This window comes from Tinamus guttatus, unplaced genomic scaffold, assembly GCF_059628265.1.
Source record: "Tinamus guttatus ecotype Peru unplaced genomic scaffold, ASM5962826v1 Tinamus_guttatus_pri_ptg000866l, whole genome shotgun sequence".
In the NCBI taxonomy this organism is placed as follows: Eukaryota; Metazoa; Chordata; class Aves; order Tinamiformes; family Tinamidae; genus Tinamus; species Tinamus guttatus.
Genome location: NW_028289400.1, coordinates 267989 through 286953, shown reverse-complemented (window position 1 = coordinate 286953; position 18965 = coordinate 267989). Strand labels below are relative to the sequence as shown.

General features: G+C 46.4%; 1 protein-coding gene across 1 annotated transcript in view; it reads right to left on the bottom strand.

Annotated features, from left to right (window-relative positions):
- Positions 1-1628: 1628 nt before the first annotated feature.
- Positions 1629-18965, bottom strand: part of AAK1 (AP2 associated kinase 1) — a 63106-nt gene continuing 45769 nt past the window's right edge. Inside the window, exons 17-21 of the mRNA XM_088537813.1 lie at positions 16494-16595; positions 15875-15976; positions 14708-14818; positions 11758-11862; positions 1629-2981 (exon numbers count right to left, since the gene is read on the bottom strand). Coding sequence (XP_088393939.1) covers positions 1852-2981; positions 11758-11862; positions 14708-14818; positions 15875-15976; positions 16494-16595 — 1550 coding nt within the window. The 3' untranslated portion in view covers positions 1629-1851. The remainder of the gene's footprint in view (positions 2982-11757; positions 11863-14707; positions 14819-15874; positions 15977-16493; positions 16596-18965) is intronic.

Here is an 18965-nt window from a genome sequence, read left to right as displayed (position 1 = left end):
GCAAGGCTTGGCTCAGCTCTTGTGGCTGGAGATATCTGGAAGAGGAACCAAGTTTGGGGACTGGAAGGGACGTTTGGAGCAGCGGGAAAGTCTTATTTGCACATCCCTTAATGCCTGTTATGTGGACACTGGGTCAGTCAGAGCTACAGGTGGAGGTGCTCTCAGTTCCTTCCATGAGACTAGACTGATTTTACTTGCAAAAGCCTTTGCTGGGTCAAAAGCAGCGAATCCAGACGTGCAATCCCTGACTGCGTGTGATCGTGGTCTCGCAGAGCTCCCTCCCTGAGCACTAACCCATCAGAAAGAGGGAAAAGCACAAGCTGCTCTATAGATATCTATATGCTGCTATCTATAGATAGCTGGCCCTGACTCCAAGAATTCCCCTGCGAAAGCCCCAAAAGCTCCAAGTCACTTAGCTGCAAATGCATCGCGTGTCCTTGGACTCTGCTGCAAGGCTCCAGCTTGCAGAATGACGATGCGATTCACCACGGAACCAGCCCCAACGGGGCTTTTGAGAGACTTGGCAAAAAGCTCCTGGAGTCACCGCAAATTTTTCCGTAGCTGTTCAAGCCCTTCGAAATGAAACAGGGATTGTCCCGGGAGACGCTCTGCAGCACTGACACCTGCTAGGAGACAGGGCTGCTGCACTGCAAAGGATGCTATAAAGAGTTGGGATGAAGGAAGGGGGCAGGTTTCACTCTCCTGTCTGTATCCCACGTTTCTGGAAAGGGAGAGGAACAAAAGTCAGCTCTACTTTGGCCCAACTAGCAGCATGTGACAACTCGTTGGGGTTGATCTTCAGGACTAGTTTCCTCCACACACCATCTTGGGATTCATCACAGCAGTGATAAAGAGCAGATGTCTAGGAATACGGCAGGCAGCGCCGCATTTCTGGAGTAAAGGAAATGCTATGATGGGAGTGCAAGTAGATTTTGTTCAGATTCACCTCAAGGGACAGGAAAACCAAGGGCAGGTTGTGTAAATATAGAGCTAGTGTAAGTCAGTGCAGCTGGATTGCAGCCGATGCTGAACTACACCAAGTGAGGTATGTAGGGTGAGGACCTCAGCAAGCGGTTTCCACAATATACTCTTCCATAGGGTGTACTTTAATACTGTAACAAGGCATAGCGCGCTCCTTCAGAACACCGTAAGCAAAACTGCAGGGTCCTACACTTTGGCATAAACCAGACAGGAACTACACATGTCCAAGTCTAAGTTCTTCCTCCTTTTCCAAAGAGAAACAGATTCACGAACGTGGGGGACGCGCGCGGGCAGGTCCTGGCTCCGCGGCTGGTGCTCGCTGTGGACGTGACCTCGGAGCACCCACGTAATTCCTGACAAAACTAATCCCAAACTACAGCTGCCAGGCTTGCCTTCACCGCCAGCAACGGGAACAGGCTACCCTGATCTCTTCCAGGTGTTCCCCCTTGGTAAGGTAGAAGTCGTGACAACCCTTCAACCTGTGAAACAGTTTCCAGAGCACCAGCCAGTCCTGCTTGACTCGCTCTGTAATCAATAAACATTGCAATTCATCTTATAATGCATTTCCCCAGCCACAGCCAGAAAGAACGGAATACTACTGGTTTGGAAAAGCACCTACAAATAACAGGGGCAGGGAACAGCGAGAGAGGAAGGAAGTAACTGAAAAGGATATGAAGATCCTGAGCGCCAGGCGTTAGGACTTGCTAACATAACTTAAAACGGTTCAACTAGGTATCACTGCAAATAGAAATCTGACCCAAAGGAAAATATATATATATAATATATTGCTATGTTGTTCAATTGAACTAAGAGGCTTGAGGTCCTACGAGAGATGGTCCTGGCAGAAGACACCTCTCAGCTCACAGCAGATTAAGGCCTTCCCGCTTTGGAAGGAAAGGGAGCTGAAGCAAAAGGATCCCCGCCAGGCAGCTCTGTAGTCCTGGAAGACAGAGGAGCGATGGACACCGACCCTGCTATAGCCTGTCTGTTGGTCTGAGAAACCACTTTGTAGGCGGCTATAGGCTTCGCTTCGAGGCCCTGCCCGTCGTCGGGGCTGTAGTGACGGGAATATTTGGACAAGGATTGCGGACGGAAAGGCTTGTTGAGCACCGAGGCCAGGACGGCTTCGTGCGGCAGCGCGGGGCCCCCCGGCGTCCTCTCGCCGGCCGCGCCGCCGGGCTCCTTCGGCGCCAACGGAGCGGGAAGAGCGTCCTGGGTCTCCGCGGAAGGGGCTGGAAGATGAACAGGTTGGATGAAGCCTACGGCGGGATACTGAGCTCGGGCTGGGGCAGCGGCCCCGCGCATCGCTGCATCCAGGCTTGGGAACACAGGAGGAACCACGGGCTGGGCATCGCCCACTTGGTTCATGAAAACGGGCGGTGGGAACGGTTCCTTAGAAACACTGTGAGAAGTCAACTCCTCCGTGCTTTTTTTTTTCGTGAAAGGTGCTCTCAGAAATACATCTGTCTCTTCTGGGTGTCTAAGAGCCATATTGCCCTTGGAGATGAAAGGAGCTTTGGTGAAGACATCCACCTCCTCGAGCACTTTTCTTGAGCTTCGGAAAGGCGCCGTGGCAAACACATCTGGTTCATTAAAAACCTCACCGGTTTGTGGCTGGAAGGCGGGGAAGAGTGTCTCCCCTATTCTACTCTGGGAAGACTGGGAGCGGGAATCTTCTTTGGAAGCCTCGTGTCTTCCCTTGGGTCCAGACTGCAGCTTGCCGGTGTCGTCCTCCTCTTCCGAATCCATGAGTAAAGGCCTGGAGCCGCTGCAATCCAATATATCTCCTTCGTGGTCCGTCCCCTCTCCTTCGCTGCTGTGGAAGGAGCTGTTGCTTGAAGGCCCATCTCTTGCCAAGAAGTCCGAGTCCGAGTTGTGCTGAGTTTTCACCTCCAGCGTCTCAGACTGCCCCTTGTACGATGGGAGTCCATCACTGCCAGAGGGTCCTCTACAGAGCTCCAGGGCTGCAACTGGAAACAGGGCTGGATCCCTCTGCAGACCTACAAAAGTGAAAGGAAGAGTGTTACTCAACAGGCTGCATACCCTTAGTCATCACCAAGCATGAAGAACACTTATTACACGCGGCATGACGTTCAGATTTAACCACCATCACGCATGGAAAATGGGGAGGAAAGGGAGAGCGAGCGAGAGAAAACAAAACTGCCAGGGAAGCTACTCACTGCACACAAATGAGAACAGCGCTCAGCACCGCCTCCCAGCTCAGGGCACCACAGGTACAAGTTCTTAGAGAAAGATGGAAGATGCAGGACACACAAATGGTCACACTCAGGCTCCTCTCAGCACCAATCTACGAGGGTTTTTTTAAGCCACCCACAACATGACCATCAGAGAGGTTTTTAACTCGTAAAAGTTGCCTGGAGTCAAGCTCCAATAGACAGAATTTCTGCATTTCATTTGGCATCGTTGCCTATCGACTCAGGACCTCCTATAAGCAGAATTATTGCTTGGCAGAGCCTCTGTTCTTGGCAGCCATCTCTCCAAGGTGGAATTGCACTGCACACGTGTGCATCAAAAACAGAGGCAATCATTCAAATCACATATACATTTTTGGGAAAGAACAAGTGTCAGTCTATAGTTTTTAAATGAAGTGGTCAACTAGTTTAAGCCACTGCAAGATAAAAGAGCTTTTAGACAACCTATACCATGATTTCAAGGGAAAAACCTAGTGTAACTATAACCAACTGGCTCGCTTCTGTATTAGTGTAACGGACCAGCGTGGGGAGAGGCTTGTTATTCTGCTGTTCTCCAGTTACAAGAGCCCATGAGTTTTATTTATTTATGTATTTATTTGTGTTTTCCTTATGACTCACACAGACAGAACAGAAGATGTCTTACCTTCAAAGACCTATTAGCAGGTTAGAAGGATGTCATTGGACTCATGTTAGCAAGAGGACAGGAAAGAGGCAGGTGAAACTAAGCAATGTGAATTACAAGAAGGGAGACAAGGTTTGTGCGTGGTCGGAATTTGAGTAACAGGACAAGGAACCCACTAACCAACCAACCTCACCACGGGAAAACAGCATCCAAGCGAGTTACAAGCTCAAAGGGAGATGCCCATCGCAGGCCTCAAGGCATCACTTCTTAATCAGCTCTGTTTATTTGTAAAAGTTACAACCCACTCTCAGCCGCTTCTCATAATTAAAGACACAGCACTCATTCGTTAGGCATCAAAATTGTTATTTATTGGGAAACTATTCACTTAGATACATTACACTGCTAAATAAAGACAGTGTAGATATGTGAACATTTTATAAGTTAGTCTACAAAAATACTATCTATCTTTCCTGAAGCCTATGTTGTCCGCAGTAGTTTAACCTTAGATACTAACCTCAGATTACAGGAGCAAGAAATTGGTCATTGTTTTCCTCCAGGAGGCTGGTTATATATTTACCAGGTATTATTGTTAGATTTTAAGAATACAGGCTGAAGCAGAGCAAGACCAGTTGCCACATCACACAAATGCCTTTGCATTATCCAGCCCTCATCGAAATATAACGTACAGGAAAACAAGAAATGGAAAAAGGCATTTAAGATGGTGAACATTATGCTGATGCAAACCAATGACCCACTTTCCACAAGAACAGCATTCAAAGCACAAACAAGTCATTTGATCAGAATTCCTTTTTAAAGGGTTACTTGCGTTAGTTGGTGGCTCTATTCAAGTCAACATTGACATTTGGGACAGAATAAGAGAAGGGTTGATTGCATATAAGCCCCGACTGGTTTAGGATAGTTGCAACATGCATCTCTGAACGTATAGGCCATGTATGACAGGAAGAATGGTTTATTTTTTAAAAAAGGATTTTTTTTTCCCAGTCTTTTCTTCCTTTCTCCATCTGTTCTAGGAGAGAGATTTCTCCCTTTTCCCTTTATTTCAACCAAGGGAAGCAAAAAGCAAAGAGAGGTTTCCAGGAGCAGCACTGCTTCAACTAGGGGGACAGCCAGGGTCTGTGTTGGGCTTAGCCCTGCACATCTCCTCTTGCAGGTAACAGTCTGGGGTTGAAAAATATAAATAAATAATCTGAGCTATGCTCAAGCACTGAAAAGTCTAGCAAAAGGGAAGGAATAGTTACAAAATAAAGCTTTAAAGGCTGGGTTAGGGTTAACCGAGGTGGCTTTGCCCAAGCTGGCCGTGGGATGAGGGACAGCCCGAGGGCTGACGGGCGCCGAGACCAGCAGCCAGGAGACCCACGCGCTCGAGGGACCGTTCCGCACTAAAACGATGGGCAGTTTTATTCCGTGTGGGAGCAGAGGAGGAAAAGAGTGACCCCGTGAATCGTCAGGGTGTAAAGGACGAGCGCGGGTTGGCTTGAAGCCCTGTGTGCTCCCCGCAACGACTCAGCCCCCGTTGACACCCGAGGGGCTGCACGCAGGTTCTTCACTCCTCGGAGCACAAAAAGGCCCCAAAGTCCCCGTGGGGGAAGAGCCACCTCTTCCCAACGTCCTCCTAACCAAGGTGGACAGAGCCAACAGGCACCTGCCTCTCTTGTCCCCTCTTCCTCCACACACCGAGATTTAAGAGAAAGGATCCCTTCACTGTGCTCAGGCTCCCTTCTGTAGCATAAAGCTTAACCATAGCATAAAGCTTAACCATAAAGAAGTCACTCAGTGCTAGGACTGTGTTAAGCCCTGCTTAAACCCCCAGAATTACTCACAGGGCTAATGGGAGGTGCAGACAACAGAACGGTTCCTTTGAGCTTTGAGACCACTGCTGAACATAAAGCAAACAAAACAGATCATCACCTTAAATATATATAGGCACCAAAAGAGAAAATGCTTTCCCCCCCCCCTTAAGTCAAAGCATTGACACATTGAGTTCCTGTCTGTTATCAGAAATGCTGTACAAAATTGCAAAGTGCTGAAATAATCAATGGGAAAGCAGAGAGTTTTTATTGTCCCTTTTAGAGGGGACTCCAAGGAGGCAGACTGGACACCAAGAAGATGATCCCATTTTGGGGCCAGAGTCCAGGACAAGATACTCAGAGCACACAGAGACACTCCAAGAGCCTAAGGTTGCTTTTCCACCAGATAGCGCTCCTGATTTCATGCAGCCAAAGCCAGGAAGGTGACAACATGCATTAACAGCTAAGCCTCATGAACAGTCAGTACCATCATTACTGTTTTCTGCAGACAGTTCAGGTAGCAGAACAAGGAGCTTTGCCCAAAATCGGTCTAGGAACAGCTCCTGGCTTCCTCGGTTCCCAAAGTGACTAAGCCACACAACCCCAAACACCAAGAAACGGAATCATCTATTTTTGGCACTTTTCTACAGTCACAGCATGTGAATAAGGACAAAGCAGGTGTTGGAAACTCCCTAAAACCACCTGTGGAAACTCTAGATGGACCTACTGAAAACAGAGTGCATATTTTGCCCTCATTTTCACCAAGCACCGCAGCATGTTGTGCATGCGGGACAGGGCCCTTGCAGCTCCAGGAAAACACAGGGAAAGGCGCTAGGGATGCAGTTCCCTCTCCTGGGAGAGAAGCACAAGCCTTGGGCATCATCATCATCCTCCAAGCAAGCCCAGACGCCAGGTGACCGACGCACCCGTCCTCCCAAGCAGCAGCAGCAGATTTGGTGCTGTTTTTTGGCACTCATCTGCGTAGGCTTCATCGTACCCAAAGTGCAGCTGCTTTTGCTTACAGAAGTCTAGGACATAGAGGGGAAAAAACAGTTCAAAAAAATTCTCTAAGCCCATTTGCTGCTGGAGTGAGGCAGTTTCAGGTGTGGGCACTGCACGTTTGGAGGCAGTCTCTGGAGCTAATCTCGACCACGAGTATTTATAACCGAGCTAGGCAGCAAGTCCCATTTCTCAGCACATCCCCTCACGTCACATTCATGCTTCCCACGCATCCAGCTCAGCTCCAACTCAACTCCGCCGATTCCTCCTGGAACCAGCATTGCTCAAAACACAGCGAGCTCCGAAACGAGGCCGTGCGCCCACGCGCCGCGGAGCCACCCCGGCGCCCTGCGCTCCCGCTGTCACCAAAAGCCCCCGGGTTTTGACCTTGCAACTAACCTTCCATCCGAAACCCATCCGAGCTCTCCTCACCATAACGCAGGGCGGCTTCTGTAGCCTCAGAAAGTCAAAATCCCTATGAGATTCCAAGCTCAAGGTTGCACCGGGGATGGCATCTCTTTTTATGGGAATGCAGCCGCTGTCAGGCACTTACAAGAGGTGCCCTCTTAAAACCATTTTCTTCTATGAAGAGATTCTCTCAAGCTGCTGCTTGCAAAAGGAGCTGTTGGATGATGCAGGTCTGCCACAAGGCCACCCCTGCATAGACTCTTCCCCCCATCTCATCCAGAATTTTCCAAGAAGCCCCAAATTCAGGTTGCACAGGGAAGTCCCAAATTAATCCTACAAGATCAAAGAACCCAGTGAAGACTCCATCAGCCAGGATTCAGCCAGTTGTACCTTGTGTTTTGGTGACAGATCTTCCAGAGATGCTTTCAAAAACAGGGCAAACTTGCTGATCTCTGAAACTTGAATATTACAGTTTTCCTAATCCAATAAAAACAAAGGGGAGGTGGGGAGAGATTTTCAAGAAAGGAGTAGTTGGAAAACCAAGTCCATAACAACCAGCAAGAAGCCACATTTAGCTCATCTTGCATCACAAGCACAACCTTGATGTGAAACGAAGCCCCCTCTTTGGTTGCATTTGAAGATAACCCAGCAGGAAGATCCATCCCAGCAGCTAATGCCCAAAAGCTCTCTGCAAGCTTGAGCCTGGTGGGGTAGAAAGGCTCCTCTGGCATCTGCACGCAAATAAACAGCACATATGGGCAGAGAGCAGAACTGCTGCTGTCATTTTGCTGACTGCATCTTTATGGGACTTAAGACCTGACCTACAAAAATCTTGCACATCTCCTTAAATTTTGGGCAACACCGAACTAACCCCTGCAGGGCAACTGCTTCTTTTTTCCTTTGAGAGCTTGAAATCAATCCCACACATCTGCCCATCTCCCATCTCCTGCATTTTCTACTTTAACAAAGAGGCAAGGCTTTTCCGATGAGCCAGGTCTAAACAACAGACACGTCTACAGATTTACTCTTCCATCGTATCGTATTTCCCACCCAGATCCAGGAATAGCTACTTGAAAAAGCAATAAAAGGAACATTCACATCCGCTTATTTAATAGCATTATTAACAACCCAGTGCATTTATATTTTTTTCCAGAACCCTTGAACAAGTGCTATTTAAAATCTTAAACATTCTTTAAAAGTACTTTAATTCACAGAAATCTTTGTTCTAATATACAGTAGATGGTTACTTTTTTAAATCCATTCTCTTTTCATATATTCTGACTATACAATAACTTTCTATCTATAGCTTCTTCATGTTATCCAGTCCAGCTTGCCTGTGCTTTAGGAATATAAAACAAAAAAAAAAATAATAAAGTTCTATCCACAATTTTACTAAGGTCATTTTCATAGTTCTCATGTAAAGCTTCTCTTGGAAAGTGCAGTATACACATGTAATGATACAACACACTTAAGCAATACTTTTATTATTAAGTGGAGGTTTTAAAAGAAGAGTAACGTAGAGCAGACATGGTTGATGGTAGTTCTATTTACAGAATTTGTTAAACTAAGTGGTGGGGTGAGGGGAAATAGCGGAGAGACTGGAGTTAGGAAAGGAGCAGCCACGAACTCTGAGTTCTTTCCTTCTTAGGTCAGGACAGACATTTCAGTCGTTCATACTTTCGCACGTGGGAAACTGCACTTTTACTAATACAGCTACGTACACATACACAAGGTTAGCGGTAAGCTATTAATTAATCCACTAGAGAGGATGAGTCCTTCTGTTCGGAAAGAGCTTTCAAATACATGATAGAAACTCCGGACTTCAGAGGCCAACGAAAACAGGTTTAGCATATCCAGCTAGGTGACAAACTAAGCATGGAAGGGAAAAAAGAACAGGTAAAACCCAGCACGTTGTAGCAGCACTGATTTCAAACGGTCTGAACCAAGTGCATGCTTGTTGCACAAAGACCAAAGAGTGGGATAAAGTCTACAGTCATCTTTGTCTACTAAAAAAAGGCTTCCATACTTAACTGGTTTGCACTATATGCAGTTACAAGAGAAAACAGGGAACCCAGAACAGATACCAGATGCTTGACTGAAACCAGGATTAGAGACAAACAACTGTAGGACAATTTGTTTCATACATGATTTACAGTAGGTTTGGGGGGATTTTTTTTTTCCAGTCAAACACAGAAAATAAGTCACAAAAAATACATCTGTTGCTGCCACAATGCCCTTTTCAGCCAGAAAATGAGGGGAAAAAAATCCAACGAAAAGCTAATCACACCCACACTCACATGTATTTGGTTCAAAATTTAGTTCTATTTCACTTAAGGTCATTTTTGCAGCTTTAAAATTCTCTTTTTTATGGGGGGAGGTGTTTTTATTTATTTTTTTTTCTTCAAGGAAGTGCAGTTCATTCACAAGCAGGATTGTTAAAGAGCAAACCAGGAGCTGGGGGCAGTCCAGAAAACACTCTTCATAGGCACCGTCAGCAGAGGTACCATGCGAGACAACTCCAGGGAAATCAGGGCTTTTCTCCTCCCCTGCAGCACCTACTAGCAATTTATTTAGTAATAGCAGCTCTCCTGACCTGCATTCCACAGGAGAGGGACGTCCCTGCCCCTTTTACCTGCCTCCTTCCTCCTGCCCGTGGGTCAAACGGGACCGAAACAAACCCCACATCCCCAAAACACAAATGCAGAGATTGAAACACAGTTGTTGGCACGCTAGGCTAAGGAGAAAGGAGTCTGGTGCACGCAGGGATCACACGTGAGCTACGATTACCTAAGTCATTTAGGGTTAGGCTTTCCACGGTGCTACGTGGACGTCTCGCAGGGTGGTGCTCCCCTTAGACACACGCTAGCAAAGAGGTGCAGGGGGAACCAGAACGGGTTTACCAGCTTGAGAGCACTACCTGAAGACACGAGACAGGCTCTTCCCAGCACAGGGGAAGACGGGGAGCAAGTGGGTGACTGTCTCCTCTTGGCAGATTTATTTTTCTTTTAATTAAGGAGAAAAAGAAACAAAAAAGAAACGCACAACTGAAGGTAACTCCTCTGGAAATGAAAACGGAGGATTAGGTACGTTACAGAAACTGCGTCTGCTACTGTGTCACTGCTACAGGTCTATGAGCTGATCCACCAGCAGTAAAGACCTGGCTATGTTGGGAAGACTGGACTCAGAGCTTCCACTGTTGTTTCTAGAATGCCCACCTGAAAGTGTGAGAGATAGGAATTCAGTAACGAACAGGACACGCACACACGACAGTTTCAGATGTTCAAGAGCAAGCAAAGAAAGAAAAAAGTCAAAGCAAAACAGAAAACGTGCTCAAGATCTTCTGTTAACTTGCATCATCATAGCAACAACATCCCCCTGCTTGGTCTTCCTCCCTCTCCCTCCCCTCCAAACTCAGCTCACGATAGTTGCATGAAATAGAAATCATCGTCACATCTGCGGCAACACAAAAATCTCTGCAAACCATCTCCTTTTCCTAGAATTTACACCCCAGTTTAGATTTCTGTCCTTCCTACAGGGTCTATACAACAACTGCCAAAAAGCCCACAACCCATAGAAAAGCCTGTTCAAAAATGCATAGCTTGGAAATTAGCTGCTGTTTTAAGAGCAACTTTGAGTTTCCCACCACTCCAGGGGGAGTTTGTCCAGCTTCTGGCTTTGCTGCTGGAGGAAGGGGCTGTTCTTTAGGGCAGTCTGGCCCAACTTTGGTAGAAAGATTCTCTGAGTTCCAGCAGGAGCAGGGACCCTCATTCATCTCTGATTTCTCTAGCAAGCATCAGTCTTTCAAAGCCAGACTTAGGCAGCGAGCAGCTGGCACAGCACACATCATGCCACAAAAGAAAATGGGATTTAGGGAAGTCCAAAAAAGTGCTACTAGGAAAATAAAAACCAAATCCAAAAAAGGCAGCCCTGGAGCATGCTTTAGGCCTATGCTATAGCATACCAAAAGCTGGAATCAAAATCTTTCAGCAGCTTGACTGCAGAGAGGAGACATTTGACTGTTCAGACTGCAAAGATTGCCTGCTTCCCTCCCTACAGCTTCAGCACCATCATTGTTTTAAGGAAATAGTGCTGCTTTTTAGTCAGCCATACACGAGGTTGACATGCTTTGAAAGGATTAACATGATCTAAGTGACTTCCCAGCCTCTGCCCTAGGGGCTCTGACTCCTCAGAGCTGTTCAGGTGAAATGGGTACCCATGTACGACCAAACTTCTCACCTGTCCCACAAGCACCTTTGAAAAATATTGGGGAGAAAAACTCGCTTTCAGTGGGAGTTTCAGGGCTAGAAATGCTGATCACCTCCCTGGCACCTTGTGCAAAGTTCACTTAAAAAGAGAGTCAAGGGCCCTCCTTTCTTCTGCTGACTTGAACAGCGAGCAAGGAACTCCGAGAATGAAGTTCTCCATTGTAATTTAGCCAGTTATGGGCATATACCGCTCGGCAAACTGCTAAAAATTCCTTCACAGGATGCAAAAATGTTTGCATGTCTATCACATCTTTTTGGATATGCTATTTTATCACAAATCATCTAAAAAAATAGAGCCTGTATAAATCGGAGGACAATTAATACTACATGCTACATTGACAATATCTTAGAGTTGGCAGTTTGTACTATTTTGTTTGTGCTCTAGTGCCACTGCCCCAGAACTAGTTTGTACTCATTATATATTTTTCCTTTCCCCTTTTCACCCCCAAGTCCTGGCTTACCTTGTGCATTTTTGGATATCAACACTGGAATTGGGTCAAACTCATCTTCTGTCACTTTTTCAGAGCCCTCAGGAGCATCAAAGCCTGATATCAGGTTAGTATCTTCTGCAGCATAAAGGAGAAAGAGAGGTAAAGAAGCAAAGATAGCAGAGAGAGCAGGTTAGAATTGCCAAAAGTGTTAGGATGTTTTATGCTTTAAAAGACAGGGTTTAGAAGCAGGAGTTTAATTTATAATGTGAAACAAAGCTGGTAGGTCTAAGAAAGGAAAGGGAAAAGAACAGATTAAATACAAAAGTGGAAGGGGGAAAGAAAAAGCAAACTGAAAAGTGAGCCTTCCTGAGAACCAAAGTACAAATGGGCCAGTCAAAGACTTAACAATTAGCCGAGTTCCAAGTTGTGGCAAAATCCTGAGGCTTAAAGTTCAGCCACATCCATACTAGACCAGACTGTATCCATATGGTATCATCAGATATTTATCTGCCTCATTAGGCAATCAGACTCCTTTGGGGACTTGTCACACCCTGTGTGTCACCGTTTCATACTTCAGACACCTAAATATCATCCAGAATTACTGTATCATCCTCAGTGACTATATGAAGTATTTCTGGAAGCCTAGCAAGGATACATTTAAGTCTATATTTTCCAAGGAATGAGATGCTCCTGTTCAGTCCAGATCATGACTAAGAGCTCTTTACCTAAATCCACCAAACAAGCTAATAGGTTTTAGGTGAGCTGACTCAAGAAATAGCCTGTGAAAATAATCTGATCCTCCAGAGGACAGTGTAAGAAAAAACAAGTTCTACAGAAGAACAGGCTGTAAAATGACAAGAACAAACAGGGATTTTGTCTAACAAAGTCTGTTCGTCACCACTCTGCCTCTGGAGTTATTTATGGCTCTTCTCAGCTTAGCTGGCAGCCTCTGCAAGCATCTTATTTTCCTATCAGTTCATTTATAGATACAATTGATGACACCTCTGGAGCTTGCTGTAGGGGAGGCTATTCAAGGAGCACTGCTCACTTGTGGACTAACTTTTCTAAGGAGAGGAAAAGGCTGATGAGAAACAAAACACATTTCTTTTTGGACAAAACTCCTTGGGAGACATATGTCTTATTAGACACACAGGAAAACAACTGTGGCTTGGTTAAAATATGTATTAATGTCCAAACACTGATGTCTCTTCACATCTGCCTGGTCCCGGTAATAACTTGCAGTGTTAGACAGACATCAGAGGAGAAAAACCCCAATAAATTCCAGATGGAGATATACAGGTAACGGCCACACGCAGAGCTCCAAGAGCAGGGCTGGAAAAGCCATGGGGGAGCCTTGCAAGGGTGTCACATCTTGCACCTCTCTCTCCTGCTAGTAAAAGCCTCACTTCTCCCTGGCAAGTCTGGCCCTACCTGAGCTCAAGTGCAGAGCAGCAAGGCAGCCAAGGAAAAGTCATGCAGAAATCTCTTGATTCATTTTCTTTTTCTCATCGAGTCACAAATCTTGCTTTGGCCAGCTGTCTACTTTGCTATGTTCCAGACATGGCACAAGAACTGTTCAACACACATTTTGAGTGTTTTACTCTAAGCAGGGGCATGGACATGCAGTATAGCAATGAGCAATTAGAAGAACTGCTTGTTTAAACCCCAAAGCACTACAAAAAAAAAAACCCCACAGTCTCCTTTTATAATGTCATCAAGTGTAAAAAAATGATTACAGACTGTTTTTACAGTGATTCCTCTGAGAGCAGATCATTTTCTGTTGCTATAGGGATACTTCCCTAATGAGCCAAGCACAACCCACTGTTAGTGGGCACCCAGTGGTTAATATTCCTATTTTGGGCTTATCTTTTCAAAGCAATAAATAGAAGAGAAGCCCTGGTCCTCCTCACACCTAGCTAGATATGTGTGATCCAGTAGCACTGCCAGCTTGGCTTACGTGAAGGTCACCCCCTAAAACTTCTGTGTTCCCAGGCACTGCTCAACTGCTTGAGCTTTCAACAAGGATTTGCCAGAACAGAGCACGAGGAGTTCACGTGCAAGCTGCAATCCAGCTACTCCTGTATTCGTTTTTATTCAAATTATTCTGGTTGTGCTGGATGAGAGGGCCCACGTTTCACTCTGCAGCTTGGAAAAGGTCACCCGAGCAACATCCCAGCTTCCCAGGGTCCTCTGTTCCTGCTTGTTAAAGGAAGAACAAACAGACCCCAGGCCAGGGCACAGTACTTTGATATTTTTCACCAGCTCAGATAATCACACACTGCAAAGCCTGATTCACAGCTCTTAGAAATTAATACACACGGTCTACTACTCTTCTGTAGCTCCTTTTTTTCCTACTATTGGAAACTACTCTACTTTTCAATTCGATGTTGTACTTGAACTTCACATTTGCTGCAATGCCATACTGCAGCCTGGTTCAAGGCCGCTTTCCTGATAACCTCTGCAAAAGGAAAATAGCCTCCAAATCTGCAGGAGCTCTGTTGTCTGCTGGAGGCATGAACACTGACAAGAAAAATCCCTTGGCTTCACAGACCCATGACATCAGTAGAGATGACTATCAGGATCCCTTCCAGACTTAATAAAGCAGCGTTAGAGCCAGTCTTAAATGTGCAAAAGGGAAAAATCAAAGTGCATTCACATGCAAACCCAGGGACAGGCTGCATGCTAAAAGCCCAGGCTTTTAGTCTCCTGTATCACTTGGTCTCACAGGAGATACTACCTGTCTTGACAGTCCTCGTCTGTGTTTCTCATGAAGCTGAATACCATTATTTATCTTTTCCCCCTGGCATTTCAATGCCCTTTCCAAGCTTCACCAGTCTGGGAATAAAACAACCATCTGGGAAAAAGCAAATACAGCTAGAACATGGGTCAGATGATCTGCTTGTGTAAAGTGGCATCGTATACCAGCTACAGATCCAGGCCCAGGATAGGTTAGAAGCTAGAGGCAGAGGGTCAAGTTTACCTTTGTGAGGCTGAGCTGTGAAAGCTACAGGAGCAAACTCATCCAAGAGGTCAGCAGCAGGGTTAGAAAGCAGAGAACAGTCAAGCAGAGAGTCTTCTCCAGTGAGAGAGTCTGAATCCAGGTTAACATCCAAAGGCCGCAAGGGAGCATTGAACAGGACACAAACACTGGTAAGATCAGATTTGCACATTCTCGTTCCCATCTGCTCAGCATAAACAGGCTCTTGCTGCAAACTCTCCCCCCTTTCCCTGTCCGAGGTGAGATACTGTTCCTAGTGCTTTGCAGTGAGGGTAGGGCAGTTCCCAACACTTTTTCTGAGACAGGGTAACTGCCCTCCAAAGCTAAGGACACAGCATTGAAATCCCACAGAAGTGATGGTCTAAATTCACCAGCAGAGCAGTGGGCGACACAGGCCTTGCCTCTTCTGAAAGCTCCGCTCACATCTACCAGAAACAGCAGCTGCTTCTTGAACCACAAGGGTTTTACCACGATAGGTAGCGTCCACGTTGCCTTCCACAGGACGGGACCCAACGGGAAGACAGAAGTGACAAGTGTGCCATTTGAGGCACGCCACCACCCCTCCCAAGTCACCTAGGCAGGTGGCATTCTCAGGAAGCAAGCTGTCACCTCCAGACTGGACTAGGTGATATGGCCTTTAACACAGAAGTTAAGAGTAATTGGAATTTTAGATATCTGAAAGCCATCTGTGTCTTGCAGGACATTGCACCACCCAGGCTTGCAGGGACTCTCTAGCAAAGCTCCTGTACTCCGGACAGATCTCTAGGAGGACATCAAGTCCCTCTGTAGCAAGAGTAACTGAATCTAGGACTTCTGAAGAAGGGAGGGACATGAACTGCCGGCCCAACACCCCGGAACAGCTCAGTGACTGCTCTGGCACCTACGGGTCTGTTATGAGGGGCTGAACGAGTCCAAGTGTGAGCACGGCTCTGCGAGGAGGAATTAACGCCGACATTTAAGGAACGAGGCAAGATCCACTTACAAAACGCACAAGTGAGTCCAGCTGAAGCTGGTGGGAGAGTACAGAGAACAGGGAGAGCAAAGAAGGTACCTTCAAGCAGACAGGGCTTTCCGATTCATTACAATAAGGTCACGTAGCTCGCAGAAGAACTGGGCAACCTTGCCCAGCCACCCGCCCCTCTCACCAACCTGTTCTGTTGGAAGCAACCGACTCGGTCTGGGACACCAGGCGCTGGGGCAACGGAGCCTCGAGGCCCGGGATGAGACTCTCAACCGCTACGTCGGGTTTTCCTTCACGAAAGCGCCAAGACATCAGAGCAGAGAAGAAGCCAGAGGTTAGTTTGCAAGACACAGCACAAGCAGGAGCTATCTAGGCAGCTGTCCAAAGCCTGGGGTGATCACACTTATTCCCACGCTGTGCCCCGCAGCAAAAGCAGCACTGTCACCCTGGCCTTGCTGAGGGCTAGTGGAGCACATGGACAGAGTGCTCAGGGAGTCTTTATCAGAAATGTTCTTTTTTTTTTTTTTATAAGCATTTTCTCCCTCAGTCAGCAATTAACTCTTATACCCAAGACCACAAGCACATGGAAGGTGCAACCACGTTATTGTCCCAAATCTGTGTACCTAGCTTTGATCTACCCTAACCTTCACCATTCTGATGATATTCCCTGCGTAATCCATAACTTTCTATCACATTGTGTTCCACCAAAATCAGCTGCTGTTTTCAGAGCCCAGGGGGGTAAACATGCAGAGTTATCAAGCAGAACAAGGCACAGGGAAGGGGGGGCCCTGAGGTGGTGGTTTTTACCATTCACAGCATCTGAGGTGCTACCGAAGGGGTCAGCGAGAGGCAGGATATCAGGGAGCAGAAGCGCAGTCTCAGGAGATTTGAGTCCCTCAATCAGTTTTTCTGGGTTAAGCAGGAGAAGGAGGAAGGAAGGCAGAGAAAAAGCAAAAAAGAAAAAACAACAAACCACATTAATCAGGTGCTCAACGCAGGGTCTCCCAGTCTAGTATGTCAGCCTCAGAAAAGCATCTGCACAATTGCGCGTGCAAATACTGCTACCACGTCCAGATCACCTTCCACGAGGGTTACTGGAGCGTATCTAGCTCTCTGCTGGGTGTCCATAGTCCTCTGGACACCCCAGAGCCTTCCTCACCCACGAAGCAGCCCGCAGGTCTCAGCCCTCCGCAGAGCACAACCCACTGAGAACCCTGGAGAAGCTCTGTGCTCCCACCTTCATACACGGGGAAGGTTTTTGTTAGTCTTCATGTAATGAGACGAAAAGGGACAGCCCATCAAAGCCCATAACACTAGAGTTACATACACAATTAGTATTAATTTGCTCAAGAACTGAAGGGCTAAAACCCTTAAGTGCTTAGGCAAAAGTAGAGAAATGTTAAGATGCTGCAGCATCAGATAGGAGAAGCTGCCCTTGGACTAAGGCAGCTGTCTAGTTTCTAGTTATTTCAAATACCAGATTTCAAATGAGACACATCATCCCTAGCAGTGACTCCTGTCCCTTCCATTATCCTTCATACGGAGACGTTTAGATTGCCTGTTCAAAGAGTTAATCTCAATTAATAATCTAGGGGATGAGTGACTTTGCAATCATATTAACCAGGTTTGCAATAATGAGCTTAGGATTTTTTTTTTCAGCTTTCGCAAGGGTTTCTTCACTTAAAGGGCATTTTCAGGGTTTGCTAGAAGCAATCACGTTCAGTAGAACCACCATGATGAAATTTGCTCCATGTGGACAAACCTGGCCCTTTCAGCTTGCTGAGAAGAATGTGTTTATAATGTAACATTAGCAGGAGCTATGGCCTGCCACAGCTGTGCCTTTAGAGCACTTCCACATCTCCACTCTTACTGCTTTGAGTTCAAAGTCTGGTATTTATCAACCTAAGAAAATGTGCTCATAACCATTCAAAAATGCAGGCTCTGGAATACGGCTGTTCAGAAGACTTATCACAGTGAGAAAACCACAGAAAAGCTTAAGTTGCATCGTTATGCGCATTATAACAGTATCCATCATCTCTATTGCCTGGTATAAATAAGAAAATGACCTGGTGGCTTTGGAACTGTTTATTAGAGCAAGACAAATCCTACTCCCTGTGGCAATGTCACAAACTGGCACACTAAGGGAACCATGAGGGGAAGGGAATCTAAAAAGGGAACTGGGAAGCAGCTGTTTTTATCAATAAAGGCCCGAAGAAGATCAACTAAAAGGGAAGCACAATGGGGACAGCAGCCTTGCCTGTACTTGAAGCCTTCCTAACAGGGAACCGACTGTAGCCTGTTGGGGTGAACACAACATGAGGTACCCAGGGACAGGACGTCAGGGAACATGCTCAACTGCTTCTCCTGAGGGGAAGGAGGTGCAAGGCGACGGGTCTCCATCCTGAGCACAGCTGATTCAAACAGCATTTTAAATCACTTCATCCACACAACAAGGCACAGAACACAAGTGTGGGAGAAATTATGGATTGGATCTCAGTTGTGCAGCTGCAGGCTGGGTTGGGGCCTACTTCCAGATGAAGGTTGCAGAACTATAAAGTGGCAGGTATGTGTGTGCATTGGGAACATGTTCACCTTTGGAGAATCAGGCCTGAGATACTCCTGTCAAAGCCAGGCTCTCCGAGGCACTGGAATCAGCCTGTACCTTCTAAAGCGCATAGCCAGTGCCCGAGACATTCCCTTTACGCTCTCCTACAACCTTCCTTTCCAAACAGTCCCCATTTTCATCACTGCAGACCTTGCATGTTACACTGGAATTGTCTCTTGGTCAGGCAGTAAGAAGTTGCATATTGAGCTCAGCCACACACACAAATCACACATCAATCCCTCCCATCACAGAGGCTCAACCTGTTTTGTGGGATGCTTTAAACAGTCAGTGGTTCTTTGCTGTATTTTGTTACTTGTCCTATGAGATTCCCTTTGTTTCCTACACCCTTGGCTCCATCACAGCTGTTACAGGCAGCCGTGGCACCTCTTAGTGTGCGTTTTAAAAGGAACTCGATCCCTTTTGAGCTGAGAAACTGAACAAATACAAAGCTGTCGGGGTGAATGTGTAAGCAGACACCAGACACAACAGTGGGTTTTGAGTCCCTTTAGTTTATCAGATTCTTATTTTGTGTTGCATCTTGCTATTAACCTGCAGAAATATGAGCTAAAGCAAAGCAAGCGAGTTACTTGAAGCAGTGGGAAACTCCTGCTCAGCTAAGAGCAAAGGAGCTTGAAAGTCCAAAGACCCAGAGCAATCTGTAGTTTTACACTAGA